The sequence below is a fragment of the Papio anubis genome, chromosome 1 (genome assembly GCF_008728515.1).
Source record: "Papio anubis isolate 15944 chromosome 1, Panubis1.0, whole genome shotgun sequence".
NCBI classification, from domain to species: domain Eukaryota; kingdom Metazoa; phylum Chordata; class Mammalia; order Primates; family Cercopithecidae; genus Papio; species Papio anubis.
The window spans coordinates 25,566,553-25,582,414 of NC_044976.1; the positions used below are offsets into that span (position 1 = coordinate 25,566,553).

Genomic DNA, 15,862 nt, shown 5'->3' on the forward strand with positions numbered 1-15,862 from the left:
TTTTGAGACAGAGTCTCATTCTGTCACCCAGGCTGGAGTGGTGCGATCTCGGCTCATTGCAACCTCCGCCTCCTGGGTTCAAATGATTCTTCTGCCTCAGCCTCCCGAGTAATTGGCACTACAGGTGCCTGCCACCACACCTGGCTAATTTTTTGTATTTTTAGTAGAGACAGGGTTTCACTGTGTTGGCGAGGATGGTCTCGATCTCCTGATTCATGATCTGCCCACCTTGGTCTCCCAAAGTGCTGGGATTACAGGCGTGAGCCACAGCGCCCAGCCTCCTCTCTGTTGCATTTCTTTTCTTCTTCTTCTTTTTTTTTTTTTTTTTAAGAGACAAGGTCTTGCTGTGTTGTTTAGGCCGGTCTTGAAGTCCTGACCTCAAGAGATCTTCCCACCTCTGCCTCCCAAAATGCTGGGATTATAGGTGTGAGCCACCACTTTCAGTCATCTGCTGTATTTTCAAAGTTTATCACAGTGCCTGGCATAATAGGCATTGAAAATTTTGTTTTATGAATTCTTAAAGTCACTAATTTCAGCCTTTTTGCCTCTTAGCAGAACTGAACATTATGTAATTTGCATGCTGCACCAGATAGAAATCCCCTTGATGTAGTCTTTTCTAGTGTTTAATCATATGTGTAACTTTATTGTGTCAATTCCAAATCTCTCATTCATGTCATTTTATAGCTGAGCTCAAAGCCCTCCTTAAAATAATGCTTTTAAAATTTGATCATGATTAAATCTTCTCATCCTCAGATAACTATTGATTTATTGATCTGATTATTTGTGTTTGAGAGACTTTTGGACTGAAGTATGAAACTTGTTATGCCCCTTGGTAGATTTAAGGGTATTTCCTTCCTGATGTGAACCTTTTAAATAATCTCTACTTAGAAGTGTTTCCAGTTTAAAAAAAAAAAAAAAAGATTTTTAAAAATGAAGTGTTTCTAGTTATGTTTGTCTGCCTGTAAAAGTTTGTGGAAACGCACTGAATCCCTATTTTTCTTGAGAGGAGAGAAGATAGGCACGCTCCAAGATGACCTCTCTACCAGTATGCTATCATTTCTTCTCAGGATGGGAGCAGAAATATTCACCAGAATGCTAACCAGGCCAGGTGTGGTGGCTGACGCCTGTAATCCCAGCACTTGGGAACGTGGAGGCAGTTGGATCATTTGAGTTCAGGAGTTCAAGATCAGCCTGACCAACATGGCGAAACCCTATCTCTACAAAAAGTACATAAAAAATAGCCAAACGTGGTGATGCATGCCTGTAATCTCAGCTACTTGGGAGGCTGAGGCATGAGAACCACTTGAACCTGAGAGGCAGTGTTGCAGTGAGCTGAGATCGTGCCACTGCACTCCAGCATGGGTGACGGAGTGAGACTCTATCTAAAAAAAAAAAAAAAAAAAAGAAAGAAAGAAAAGAAAAAAAATGCTAACTAGGCATCAGTTGTATTTTGACTTTTTTTTTTGAGATGGAGTTTTGCTCTGTCGTCCAGGGTGGAATGCAATGGTGCGATCTTGGCTCACTGCAACCTCTGCCTCCCGGGTTAAAATGATTCTCCTGCCCCAGCCTCCCCAGTAGCTGGGATCACAGGCGTGCACCACCACACCTGGCTAATTTTTTTGTATTTTTAGTAGAGACGTGGTTTCACCATGTTGGCCAGGCTGATCTTGAACTCCCGACCTCAGGTGATCTGCCTACCTTGGTCTCCCAAAGTGCTGGGATTACAGGCGTGAGCCACCGCGCCTAGCCAAATTTTGACATTTTGGTTTTTTTTTTAAACCTGTCTATCAATTTGATCCCAACTTCCATTTTACTATTTACCTGAATTGTGGTTTCCTGCTTGTCTGGTTTCTCTTTTTCCCCCCAACTCTTGTTCCTTTTGGTATTTCCAAGCCACACACCAGTCTTAGCTAAAAACCCCTTGTCTTTGTTACTGAGCTCTCTTAGTATGTGTATTTCATCTCATTATTCCTCCTTGTCTATCACAGTGCCTGGTGCTAGGTAAATACCCAGTTAACGTTTTAAGAAAATTAATGAATAAGTTATGGCAATTTAGTGGGCTCTTTTGGTGGATTCTCATAGCGATCGGTATGCTAGGAAATTACATACCATAGTTGTCAAGAGAATGGAATCACGGGCCCTGGGTTTGAGTTCGTGTTCCAGCTCCAGTTTTAGCTATGTAACATTGTGAAAATTGTTGCATGTCTTATGAATATGTTTCCTTATATGTAAAATTACGACAGTAAGAGCATCTACCCTACAAGCTTTTTTTGTTTTAAGACAATTCAAGTGCGGTAGTGAAAAGAGGGGAAAGAGTAGAACAAGGAGTTCAATCTGTAACTGTGAATAATCAATTGAGATAACTTGGTACTTTTGGACCAGCCCACAAAACCTTTTTTCCTGAGATGGAGTCTCACTCTGTTGCCCAGGCTGGTGTGCAGTGGCGCGATCTCAGCTCACTGCAACCTCTGCCTCCCAGGTTCAAGCGATTCTCCTGCCTCAGCCTCCTGAGTAGCTGGGATTACAGGCATGCTCCACCACACGCAGCTAAGTTTTGTATTTTTAGTAGAGATGGGGTTTCACCATGTTGGCCGGGCTGGTCTCGAACTCCTGACCTCAGTTGATCCGCCCATCTCAGCCTCCCAAAGTGCTGGGATTACAGGCGTGAACCACTGCACCCGGCCAAAACTTTTTGAACCACTCTTCTGTGGTCTTAGCACTCTCTCCCTGGAAGTGTTTTTCCCCCAGTTCTTTGCTGCTTCTTGACATTCATGTTTCATCCTAAATGTCATCTTAGAGAACCCCTCTATATCAGGCAGGATTTGTAGTTGTATGCAACGGAAACCAACTCTGGCTGATTACTGAAAAGATATTAAGGAAATTCACAAAACATCAGGGAAGGTCATAGAGTCATGCTTGAAGAATGCTAGAACAAGAGAAACTGGGCAGCAGGCAGAACCCACAACCAAAAGCATTCATAGACTCAGCCTGATGAACACACTGTTGCCACCACTACTTACACAGCTACCACCACCTGCTGCACTGGACTTAATGGCAGCTGTGGCCACCCCTTGCCGCACTCCAGGTGGATTCTCTGTGGTCCTCTGACTCTGAGATACTAGATTCCAGTTCAAGGTTTAGGGGTGATGTGTCTGGTTGGCATAGCCTGGGCCATGTATTCACACTGTAGCTGCAAGTGGCCTCAGAAAGAGAATCTCAGTCACCTTCTTTCTCACTTTGTAGTGGTAAGGGGCTCTGCTTCCCACTAGACTCAGAAGGGGAATTCCAAAATATAAGAAGGTTTCAAATGCTGAGAAGCCAGAAAATTCAACAAATGTCCACTACAGTTTCTTTGACCTGAAGTCTAAAAGTAGCTCCCCAGTCATTGTCACTTCAGCTTGTGTTATTGTCATCATAGCACTTTCCACTGCTGGATATTTTCTTATTTTTATTTATTTCATTGTTTATTGTCTGTCCCCTCCTGCTAGAATGTCAGTACCATGAAAGCAAGGACATTGCCTGTTTTGCTCATTGATACATCCCTTCATTCTGTGCTAGGAACAGCACCTGGCATGTAGTAAAAGCTCCTTATGTTCATTTGTTGAATGAATGACTATAAAACCCTTAGCACAATGCCTGGCACATAGTAAGTGCTTAATACTTGATAACATATTTTTCTTAGCAAATAAAAACATTTATATTTTTAAAAGAAAAGCCTTTTGACTTACATTGTTTCATTTGACCTCCACAGCAGTCTTCCAAGGAAAAGGGTATTGGAGGTAAGGAATGAGCCTTTTTCGGGTGAAGCGTACATAACCCCGTGAGTGAGTGTTCCAATGCGTCCTATGCCTGTGAGTCACAGGTGTGAGTGCCTGCTTGGAAAGATTAAGAGACTTAAGGCCACACAACTGTTTTTACTTAATACCAGATCCACTCACTTCCTTGGTCTTATTTCCAATGTAATCATCCTCACCTCATATTCTTGGTGACTGTGGGGGAAATTATTGTTGTTTGGCTTTGACCAGTATATCACAAAGCAGAGCTATAGATGCCATTTCGGGCTAGTGTTTGGCTTACATTAATTTGTCCAAATTCACATTTTTAATTTGATGGCCAAAGACCCCTGCAAAAATCATCATGAAACTATAGTTGTCAACTGGTATTCTGGTGTTCTTGATGCTTACCCTTAAAAATGCCAGCGACTGCCATATCTCCCTGGTAATGACACTAAGATGGCAATGCTGAATGGCTTCATGTTGTAAGGGAAGGTTCTTGCCTGTTTTGTTTGTTTGTTTGTTTGTTCTTTTTGAGAGTCTTGCTCTGTCACCCAGGCTGGAGTGCAGTGGTACAGACTAGGCTCACTGCAACCTCCACCTCCTGGGTACAAGTGATTCTCCTGCCTCAGCCTCCTGAGTAGCTGGGACTACAGGCATGTGCCACCACATAACTGGGACTACAGGCATGTGCCACCACACACTGCTAATTTTTGTATTTTTAGTAGAGACGGGGTTTCACCATATTGGCCAGGCTGGTGTCAAACTCCTGACCTCATGATCCACCCATCTCAGCCTCCCAAAGTGCTGAGATTACAGGCATGAGCCACCATGCCTGGCAGTTCTTGTCTTTTTAAGAGCTTATGATCCTGCCAGGCACGGTGGCTCATGCCTGTAATCCCAGCACTTTGGGAGGCCGAGGTGAGAGAGTTGCTTGAGCCCAGGAATTTGAGACATCCTGGGCAACATAATGAGACCCCATCTCAATTAAAAAAAAAAAAAAAAATGGCCGGGCACGTTGGCTCACACCTGTAATCTCAGCACTTTTGGAGGCTGAGGAAGGCGAATCACCTGAGGTCGGGAGTTTGCGATCACGTGGTGAAACCCTGCCTCTGCTAAAAATACAAAAATTAGCCTGGAGTGGTGGCAGGTGCCTGTAGTCCCAGCTACTTGGGAAGCTGAGGCATGAGAATCACTTGAACCCGGGAGGCAGAGGTTGCAGTGAGCCAAAATCGCACCACTGCACTCCAGCCTGAGCAACAGAGCAAGACTCTGCCAAAAAAAAAAAAAAAAAAAAAGGAAGGAAAGAAAAAGGAAGGGAGGGAGGGAAGGAAGGAAGGAAAGAATGGAAGGAAATAAAGGAAAGAAAGAAAGAGCTTGTTATCCCAAAATTGATTATGGAGGCATTAGCCCCAAAGAACTCGGGCTGAATGAGAACATCTAATTTGGCAGCTAGTTTTTTTTTTTTTTTTTTTTTTTTTTTGGTCCTACTGCATGCCTAGCACTAAAGGAAAACAAGATCTGCAATAACATAATGTTTAGGTATCGAGTTTTCTTTTGTGGTTAAATGACAGAGGAAAGGAAGGAGCCTGCTCACAGATCAGGTGAAAAATGTGATTTCAGGAGGGCGTACTAGGAATCTGCAGAAGGCCAACTGGTGAGAGATTGAAAAGTAGCCTTGTGAGGTCCTAATGACTGGCGGGGTTGGCAGAGAGAACTGGTGGACCCTGAGAGCCATCTTCCGAGTACGAAGGGCCATCATTGGGAAGAAAGACTAAACATCTGTGTGGCTTCGGAGGTGGAACCAGGACTAAAAAGTGAAAATGACAGGAGGCAGAACTTTCCTTGAAAGTCTAGTATTTTTAAATCTGATTACAAAATTAGTGTGCTTTTATAGAATAATTTTGAAAATATTAAAAAGTAGAAAAAGTCAGTCATATCATTACCCAAAGAGAACTATTGTTTTCTTTCTATTATTTTACTTATTTTTCATTTGTTTAGAGACAGGGTCTTGTTCTGTCACCCAGGCAGGAGTGCAGTGGTGTCATCATAGCTCACTGCAGCCTCAAACCCCCAGGCTCAAGTGATCTTCCCACCTCAGCCTCCTGAGTAGCTGGGACTACAGGCGCATGCCACCATGTCCAACTTTTTTTTTTTTTTTTTTTTTGATAAGGTTCACTTTGCTGCCCAGGCTGGTCTCTAATACCTGGCTTCAAGCAGTCCTCCCACCTCAACCTCCCAAAGTGCTGGGATTACAGGCTTGAGCCACTGTGCCAAGCCATATTTTGAATTTTCTTATGATAAAATTGTTTTTCTTTTTTAGAGACAGAGTCTCGCTATATTGCCCAAGCAGAACTTGAACCCCTGGGCTCAAGTGATTCTCCTGTCTCAGCCTCCTAAGTAGTTGGGACTATAGGTGCACAGCAGTGTACCACCACACCTGACTTTTCTTTTTCTTGTGGCAAATCCTCAGAAATAGGATTGCTTATTATTTTTAACAATCAGAGTTGTATAACACAGGAATAGGTTGCTTCAACAAGTGGTAAGGCTAGGCCAGCACAGTGGCTCGTGCCTGTAATCCCAGCACTTTGGAAAGCTGAGGTAGACAGATCTCTTGAGCCCGGGATTTCAATACCAGCTTCAGCAAGATGGCAAGATTCCATCTCTACAAAAAAAAAAAAAAAAAAGAAAGAAAAAATTAGCTGGGAGGGGTAGTGTGCACCTGTGATCTCAGCTACTCAGGAGGCTGAGATGGGAGGATCATTTGAGCCTTGAAAGTTGAGGCTACAGTGAGCCATGATCATGCCGCTGCACTGCAGCCTGGGTGACAGAGTGAGACCCTGTCTCAAAAAAGGAAAAAAAGAGGAGTGAAACTAAAAGTCTACCTACCAGGATGTTGTTTTGTTTTGTTTTGTTTTGTTTTTTGTTTTTTCAGTTTTTTGTGTTTTTGAGACGGAGTCTTGCTCTGTTGCTCAGGCTGGAGTGCAGTGGTGCAATCTCGGCTCATTGCAAGCTCCGCCTCCCGGGTTCATGCCATTTTCCTGCTTTAGCCTCCCGAGTAGCTGGAACTACAGGCGGCCACCACCACGCCCAACTTTTTTTTTTTGTATTTTTGGTATAGACGGGGTTTCACCATGTTAGCCAAGATGGTCTCGATCTCCTGATCTCGTGATCCACCCACCTCAGCCTCCCAAAGTGCTAGGATTACAGGCATGAGCCACCGCGCCTAGCCCTACCAGGATGTTAAAGAAGAATTTCTTCGTTAGGTTGGGTCTTGGACATGGTCACCATTACATTTCCTTTACACTGTTTGATTCCGTGAATCTATTAGAGGCTTGAGAGTTCTGTCTGTGATACTGATTTGGTTTTGGGGAGAGCCAAGCTGAGGATCAGAGATTTGAAGCATGACTAAAAGTTCAGATGAGCTGCCACAGATGCCTACTGAGCAAGTGAAACTTGATGTCTTTCTGGCTTTGCCTTGTTCTAACTTTAAGGATATGCTACCATCATCCTTCATACTTATACCCAACCTGCCATTTTCTGATGAAGTATAACATATTCCTTCCGTGTTTGTTCCAGTGGTTCTTGGGACTGTGCTACTGTTCTCCCCACTGACTTCACCCATTCCAGAGGTTTTTCAACACTCTGGAGCAGGGCTAGCCCACCATGCCGCAAATGACAGGCAATGGCCAGTTCACTGGGTGGGCTGTTTTAGGGGTGGAATTAGGTCCTGGGAGCCACCTTATTATCCATCCTCCAAAGTTTGATGATTTCTTTTCCCCCAGGTAATTAAATGTGTATTTTGTGGACCTGGGCTTGGCTGGAATGCTCAGGAGTCCTGAAGATCCTTTTATAGCTACCTTCTGTTAAACCCATTAAGAAAAGATGGCAAAAGTCAACATAACTAGAGACCTCATCCGTAGGCAGATCAAGGTAAGCAGCCCAGACTTCTGAACCAGATCATGAGATCCTTTCTTTCCCACAGGTTGATTTTACAGGTGAAAAAACTGAAATCTACAGTCTGTGACTTGCCAAAAGTCACATAGTTAGTGGCAGACCCAGGACTAGAATCAAGGTCTCTTCCTCTCCATCTTGTGTTGTCTAAGAACGTGGATTTCATGGAGACTCTGTCCACATACTTGTGCCTGGGCTGCTGAGATTAATGCAGGCTGGCGAGGGAGGGGAGCTGTCAATGTGTTGTGCAGAGACATACACATTCTTGTGTTGGGCAGGTGGTGCACAAGAGTAAATATAACTTCTTCATGTTGCTCCAGCTGCCAAGTTGTGTATGTATGAGATCCTGGGAGAGCATTAGTCCCAGTTCAGCTTGTATTCTCTCTGAGGCTCTCCTGTGCTAAAGCCTGTCCTCTGCAGTTTATATGTAGAAGACACTCTGATACCTGTGAGATGAATGGATGACTGGGCAGTCAAGTTCAGTTAGTGAAGTAGCCCCAGGCTTTGTCAGGGAAACCCTCAGTAAAGGACCCATAGAGGTTTAATGGAATACATTAAACCAAGGCATGATGCGCTCCAGCTCTGGTAAGAATCCCCAGCTGGAGTCAGGAGCTTCATCTCACCACTGCCCTAATTAACTAACTATAGGTCTTTAGTCATTTTACCTCCTGTGCCTCAGTTTTATGTTGTTAAATGATGATAATGGCTGTCTGCCTGGAGACTGACCTTGAGAAAGTTCTTTGACAAGTTAAGTGCTAAAAAGTACTAAAAAAATTTTTTTTTTTTCCGAGACGCTGTGATGCTGTTACCCAGGCTGGGGTGCAGTGGTGTGATCTCGGCTCACTGCAACCTCCGCCTCCCAGGTTCAAGCGATTCTCTTGCCTCAGCCTCCCAAGTAGCTGGGACTACAGGCATATGTCACCATGCCCAGCTAATTTTTTGTATTTTTAGTAGAGACAGGGTTTCACCGTGTTAGTCAGGGTGGTCTTGATCTCCTGACCTCGTGATCCACCCGCCTTGGCCTCCCAAAGTGCTGGGATTACAGGTGTCAGCCACAACGCCTGGCCTAAACAAATTTTTAACTAAACAAATTTTTAAAAATCAAGTGGCATGCAGCATAAGCTGTGGTCACCATTTAGAAGGATTGAGTATGTGCCTCTACATGAGCCATGTACTTGGTGTATTTGTGTATTTTTCCCTGCATCCCTGGATCCTTTTATCTCATTTTTATTTTTATTTTTATTTTTATTTTTTGAGACAGAGTTTTGCTCTTATTGCCCAGGCTGGAGTGCAATGGCATGATCTTGGCTCACTGCAACCTCCACCTCCCAGGTTCAAGTGATTCTCCTGCCTCACCCACCCGAGTAGCTGGGATTACAGGCGTGTGCTACCATGCCTGGCTAATTTTGTATTTTTAGGCCGGGCGCGGTGGCTCAAGCCTGTAATCCCAGCACTTTGGGAGGCCGAGACGGGCGGATCACGAGGTCAGGAGATCGAGACCATCCTGGCTGACACGGTGAAACCCCGTCTCTACTAAAAAATATGAAAACTTAGCTGGGCGAGGTGGCGGGCGCCTGTAGTCCCAGCTACTCAGGAGGCTGAGGCAGGAGAATGGCGTAAACCCGGGAGGTGGAGCTTGCAGTGAGCTGAGATCCGGCCACTGCACTCCAGCCTGGGCGACAGAGCGAGACTCCGTCTCAAAAAAAAAAAAAAAAAATTTGTATTTTTAGTAGAGATGGGGTTATACCATGTTGGCCAGGCTGGTCTTGAATTCCTGACCTCAGATGATCTGCCCTCCTTGGCTCCCAAAGTACTGGGATTACAGGCATGAGCCACCATGCACAGCCCCTGAATCCTTTTAGCTTTGTCCATTTGTGGGAGTTTTTTGTGTGTGATTTCATTAGACTGAGTAGTCCTTAAAGACAGGGGCCATTTCCTAGAGGCACAGAATCAGCAGGGTTTTTTTTTCCCTTTGTGTGCAATGTGTGTCCTAAAGATGATTCCCACCCTGTTCATCCTAAATATGGAACTATTCCCCATTGTTGTTTCCAATTTTTCTTCTCTCCTTTTTAAAAATTTTTTGCTTTTTTTTTAAAAAAAAAACTGAACAGCACCACTTACTGCTTGATTATATACTACTGTCTTCTATTCTTCTCTCATCCTTGTCCAAGAATAATACAAAGTCCTGTAGGCCAGTTCTTTGTTGTCTTCTTTAGCTCCTGTGGTGCCCAGGAAAGGGCTGGATATATAGTAGGCACATAATAAATCATATTTAATTGAATTGATTAAATCAAGAATTTGTTTCTGTCCGCTAGGAGCGGGGTGCCCTGAGCTTTGAGCGGCGCTACCATGTCACTGACCCCTTTATCCGGCGGCTGGGCCTGGAAGCAGAGCTGCAGGTAAGAGATCCAGTTTACACCCTAGATGCAGATGGCCTGCTGTCCATTCTCTGCCTGCAGAAATCCTCTTGGCCTCATCAAGGCATAAACAAGTGTTTCTCTGCAGACCATATCTGATGGTTACTTCTCCTTCAATAGACCACTAAATCTGAATCAAGTCAGCTATTGACATAGTCACGTATAAATTATTTTTTTGGACATATTATTTGCTTTGTGCTTTAAAAAAGTTTGTTCAATTTCATACCACTTTTTTTACTATTGGCTTGGGCAGTGAATACAGATTCCTACCTGTATACAGTAATATAGAATGTATAGTGTTTTCATGTACATATACACATACACATAATGTATACATGCACACACACACAAGCATACACACTTTCTTATTTTAGCATCAAAGCAATGCTATGGGTATGTAGACTGAGAATAGGTATTTTTAAAAAAAGACTGGCTCATGCCTGTATTCGCAGCACTTTGGGAGGTCAAAGAGGGTGGATCACTTGAGGTCAGGAGTTTGAGACCAGCCTGGCCAACATGGTGAAATACCAACTTTACTAAAAATACAAAATTAGCCAGGCATGGTGGTGCATGCCTGTAATCCCAGCTATTCGGGAGGCTAAGGCATGAGAATTACTTAAATCCAGGAGGCGGAAGTTGTAATCAACCAAGATCGTGCCACTGCACTCCTGCCTGGATGACAGAGCAAGACTGTTTCTCAAAAAAGAAAAAAATAAAAGAAAGCCAGGTTCAATGATACATGCCAATAGTCCCAGCTATTTGGGAGGCTGAGACGGGAGGATTGCTTGAGCCCAGGAGTTCAAGTCCAGCCTGAGCAATATAGCAAGACCTCGTCTCTAAAAATTAAAATAATAAAGTGTTAAAAAAAAAAAAAAAAGCCGGGCACGGTGGCTCAAGCCTGTAATCCCAGCACTTTGGGAGGCCGAGACGGGCGGATCACAAGGTCAGGAGATCGAGACCATCCTGGCTAACATGGTGAAACCCCGTCTCTACTAAAAATACAAAAAACTAGCCGAGCGAGGTGGCGGGCGCCTGTTGTCCCAGCTACTCGGGAGGCTGAGGCAGGAGAATGGTGTAAACCCGGGAGGCGGAGCTTGCAGTGAGCTGAGATCCGGCCACTGCACTCCAGCCTGGGCGACAGAGCGAGACTCCGTCTCAAAAAAAAAAAAAAAAAAAAAGCCAAAAACCAAAACACTTGTTCAAGTTTGTCCTGTCCAGTCCATGGATAGGCCAGACCTTTGGTCCAGAAATTCAGCTTTTTCATTGTGTCTGACATAGAGACTCCATAATGTTAGTTCCATTCTCTTTTCTTCCTCAACGTCATGTGTTTTGTGTTTTGTGGGTCTTTGTTTTTTTTGTTTGTTTGTTTTTTTGTTTGTTTGTTTTTGGTAGAGTTGGGGTCTTGCTATGTTGCCCAAGCTGATCTCCAATTCCTGACCTCAAACAGTTCTCCCACCTTGGTCTCCCAAAGTGCTGGGAATACAGGCGTGAGCCACCTCACCCAGCCAAGATCACATTTTGAATCTAATTTTTTTTTTTTTTTTGAAACAGTGTCTTGTATTGTTGCCCAGGCTGGAATGCAGTGGTGCCATCTTGGCTCACTGCAGCCTCAATTTCCCGGGCTCAAGTGATCCTCCTGCCTCAGCCCCATGAATAGCTGGGATTACAGATACATGCCACCATGCCCAGCTAATTTTTGTATTTTTTTGTAGAGACAGGGTTTCACCATGTTGCCCAGGCTGGTCTCAAACTCCTGAGCTCAAGCCATTCACCTGCCTCAACCGCCCAAAGTGCTTGGATTACAGTTGTGAGCTACTGTGCCTAGCCCACCTTGTAATCTTTAAGAACTTAGTACTTGTTGAGTTTTGGCATAGTATCAAAGAAGGATATACACAATTATCTAAAAAGGCTATTCAAATATTCCTTCCAATTCCAGCTTCTTTGTGAGGCTGGATTTTTTTTCACATACTTCAACCAAAACTGACATTGCAGTGGGCTGAATACAAGAGCAGATGAGAATCTACTGGTCTTCCATTAAACTATACATTAAAGAAGTTTGCAAAAATGTAAAACACCACCACTCTTCTCATTAAATTCTTTGCCTTGGAAAATACAGTTATTTCATTTAAAATGTGTTTTTTATTGGGTTTTTTTAGCAAATTAATAATATGCCAGCCTGGGCAACATAGCGAGACCTTGTCTCTACTAAAAATTTTTTTAAAAAGGAATTAGCCAAGCATGGTGGTGCGTACTTGTCCCAACTATTTGGGAGGCTAAAATGGGAGGATCACTTGGGCCTAGGAGGTTGAGGCTGCAGTGAAGTGTGATTGTGCCACTGCACTCCAGCCTGGGTGACAGAATGAGACCCTGTTTTTAAAAAAAAAAAAATTGCTGGGCGCAGTGGCTCACGCCTGTAATCCCAGCACTTAGGGAGGCTGAGACGGGCGGATCACCTGAGGTCAGGAGTTCAAGACCAGCCTGCCCAACATGGAGAAACCCCAGCTCTACAAAAAATACAAAAATTAGTTGGCTGTGGTTGTGCATGCCCGTAATCCCAGCAACTTGGGAGGCTGAAGCAGGAGAATCGCTTGAACCCTGGAGGCAGAGGTTGCAGTGAGCCAAGATCATGCCATTGCACTCCAGGCCTGGGCAACAAGCATAAAACTCCATCTCAGAAAAAAAAAAATTGTTTTAATTTCTAATATGATAAATATTGACAGATATCACCCATATAAACAAAAGCTCTTGGGAATCTTCAATAATTTTTAATAGTGTAAAGGGATCCTGAAACTAAAAATTTTAAGAACCACCGCTCTATGGAGCCATGGAATGGGATGCCTGAATAATATCGCCTGGAGAAAAAGTAGGAGGAGCAAGAAGAGGGTCTAGGACCAAGAACCAACATGTTTCAGCATTTAGAGAGTACTTGCTTTTCCTCTTCCTCTACCCACTGAAGACAGAAAGAATAGCCATAGAGGTTTGAGGAGAACATGGTATCATGATAGCCAAGGAGAAGAGAAAGCTCGACTGTGTTGATTTTTATAGTCTAACTCTCAAAAAGCCATCTGTTTTCCTCTTTCCTGGTTTGGATTTGGAGAGAATACTATTTGCATTACCCCAAATAGTAATTAAAATACCTCTATAAGCAATGTGAACTTGGAGAAGTCCTTTAACTTCTAAAGGCCATTTCTTCATCTGTAAAGTAATGTCTCTTAGGTGTAAGTAAGTTAATTTATGTAAAGTACCTAGCACAGTGTCCAGTATATTGTATAAGTCCATGACATACACAAACATTAGCTGCTATTATTGTTGTTATTTATGGAAAGCTCTTAAAGTTTTCCAAGATACCAGTCCCAAGATGCTGATTTGATGGCATCTAGCTATTTAAAACTTCTTCAGTCACTTCCTTCCCTGTTTTATTTCCGTCATTGTCACATATGGACTTCATGTTAGTCAATAATAGATTGTCTTTGGCATTCAGAAAAGGTGATTAGTGTGAGGTAAGGGTGGGATAAGAGGGAAAATCAACAGTAAAAGCTCCTGCCTTTTGGTGGTTACTGGTTATGATGTTTTCTTTATGATCTGGGCAAAACATTTTTTCTGGGTTTTCCAATTTTCTACTCTGTATGCTTTTGAAAAATGCAAAGGGAAGCTGAAAGAGAACTATTATGACATAGTGTCAAACATTTAGTAGATGCTCAATAAAAACCTGTTAGTGTGATTGGCTTTTTTGATTTTCCACATTAGAGGTAGCTTTCATAACCTTATCCCTATTCAGCCATGCGATTTCTCTAGCTTCCGCCTTAATAATCTGGTCTGATTTTTACTTTTTGACTTTATAGTTTGCATTTTCTGTTCGTTTAAAATTCAGACTTTAGCTAGTCTTGATATTTGTTACCCTTCCTGTATGTTAATAGAATTTGTACCTACAGAACTAACTGTTTAAAAAGCCTCCAAGTTAACTTGGATTACTTTCTTCTTTTTTTTTTTTTTTGGCAACAGGGCCTCACTCTGTCGCCCAGGCTGTAGTGCAGTGGCTGATCTCAGCTCAGTGCAACCTCTGCCTCCTGGGCTGAAGCAATTCTCATGCCTCAGCTTCCTGAGTAGCTGGGATTACAGGCATGTGCCACCACACCCAGCTAAATTTTTTATTTTGCTGGAGATGGAGTTTCGCCAAGTTGGCCAGGCTGGTCTCAAACTCCTATCCTCAAGTGATCCACTCACCTTATTTTTTAATAGGTCAACATTCATATGGTTCAAATTCAAAAGTTTAAAAAGTCATCTCCTCATTATTTTTCCCAGCTACCTAATCCATTTACGTGGAATCAACTAATATAATCAGTTTTAGTATCCTTTCAGAGGAATTTTATGCATAAAATTCTTACCTTTTCTCACAGATGTTAGCCTAACATGTTTACTGTTTCAGTAAGAAAATCAACAACTTACTAAAAAAAGGTCTAAAACAATGAAGTATCTTTAAAAAGATACTTTCATAATTTTGCCATATTCATATATAAGATATTTCTAATTTCTAATTCTTTCATGGTTCAGAGTGTTCTGTTGTGTATGTGGACCCATAATTTACTTAAATTATCCGTACCAATAGACATGTAGATTACTTCTAATTTTTTGCATGTACAGGGTCATTCCTTATGACATCATTTGGCACATGCAGTTATATCTCTATCAGATGAATACCTGGGGTGGAATTTGTAGGTCAGAGGATATATGCATCTCTTATTTTGATAAATATTACCAAAATTGTCTTCCATGGTGTTTGTACCAACTTTTACTCCTATCATATTCCTTCACTCTTATCTTAAACATAATGCTCAACAAATATTCTCTCTCAAACCACAATGTGTTCATCATCATTTTGAGAAATTTCACAGGTGAGGCATGGTGGCTCACTTCTGTAATCTCAGTAATTTGTAAGGCCATGGCAGGCGGATCACTTGAGCTCAGGAGTTTGAGACCAGCCTGGGCAACATGGCAAGACCCGTCTCTATACCATCAAAAATGAAAACATAAAAAAAGAGAGATTTCACAGATGAGTGCAGAATGATAGGCCAGAGAGATCACAGATTGGCTTTCAAGATACTTTTTATTTTTATCTTTTAATTTTTATTTTTTAATTTTTGTTTGTTTTCTGTTTGTTTTTTTTTTTTTGAGACGGAGTCTCGCCCTGTCACCCAGGCTGGAGTGCAGTGGCGCGATCTTGGCTCACTGCACCCTCCACCTCCCAGGTTCAAGTGATTCTCCTGCCTCAGCCTTCCGAGTAGCTGGGATTACAGGCACATGCCTCCATGCCTGGCTAAGTTTTGTATTTTTAGTAGAGATGGGGTTTCACAGTGTTGGTCAGGGTGGTCTCGAACTCCTGACCTCGTGATTCACCCAACTCAGCCTCTCAAGTGCTGGGATTACAGGCGTGAGCCACGAAGCCCAGCCAATTTTTTAGTTCTGCTGAGACAGAGACTCAGTCTGTCACTCAGGCTGGAATGCAGTGGTGCATTCTTGGCTCACTGCAACCTTTGCCTCCTGGGTTCAAGGGATTCTCCTGCCTCAGCCTCCCAAGTAACTGGGACTATAGGTGCATGCCACCACACCTGGCTAATTTTCGTAGTTTTAGTAGAGATGGAGTTTCACTATGTTGGCTAGGCTGGTCTTGAACTCCTGACCTCAGGTGGTCCGCCACCTCAGCCTCCCAAAGTGCTGGGA

The 15,862-nt window shown here is 43.1% G+C and overlaps 1 protein-coding gene across 4 annotated transcripts in view; it reads left to right on the forward strand.

Moving 5' to 3' along the window:
* The window catches only part of WDTC1 (WD and tetratricopeptide repeats 1), a 78,682-nt gene that overhangs the window by 20,255 nt on the left and 42,565 nt on the right, over window positions 1-15,862 (forward strand). For 3 of the 4 annotated variants that reach the window (XM_009202871.2, XM_003891410.3, XM_009202874.2), the window contains exons 2-3: window positions 7,559-7,706; window positions 10,043-10,126. In XM_009202871.2, coding sequence (XP_009201135.2) covers window positions 7,659-7,706; window positions 10,043-10,126 — 132 coding nt within the window. In that variant the 5' untranslated portion in view covers window positions 7,559-7,658. Of the gene's footprint in view, window positions 1-3,751; window positions 3,780-7,558; window positions 7,707-10,042; window positions 10,127-15,862 lie in introns of all 4 variants that reach the window. The other variant, XM_017958730.2, reaches the window with a different exon arrangement.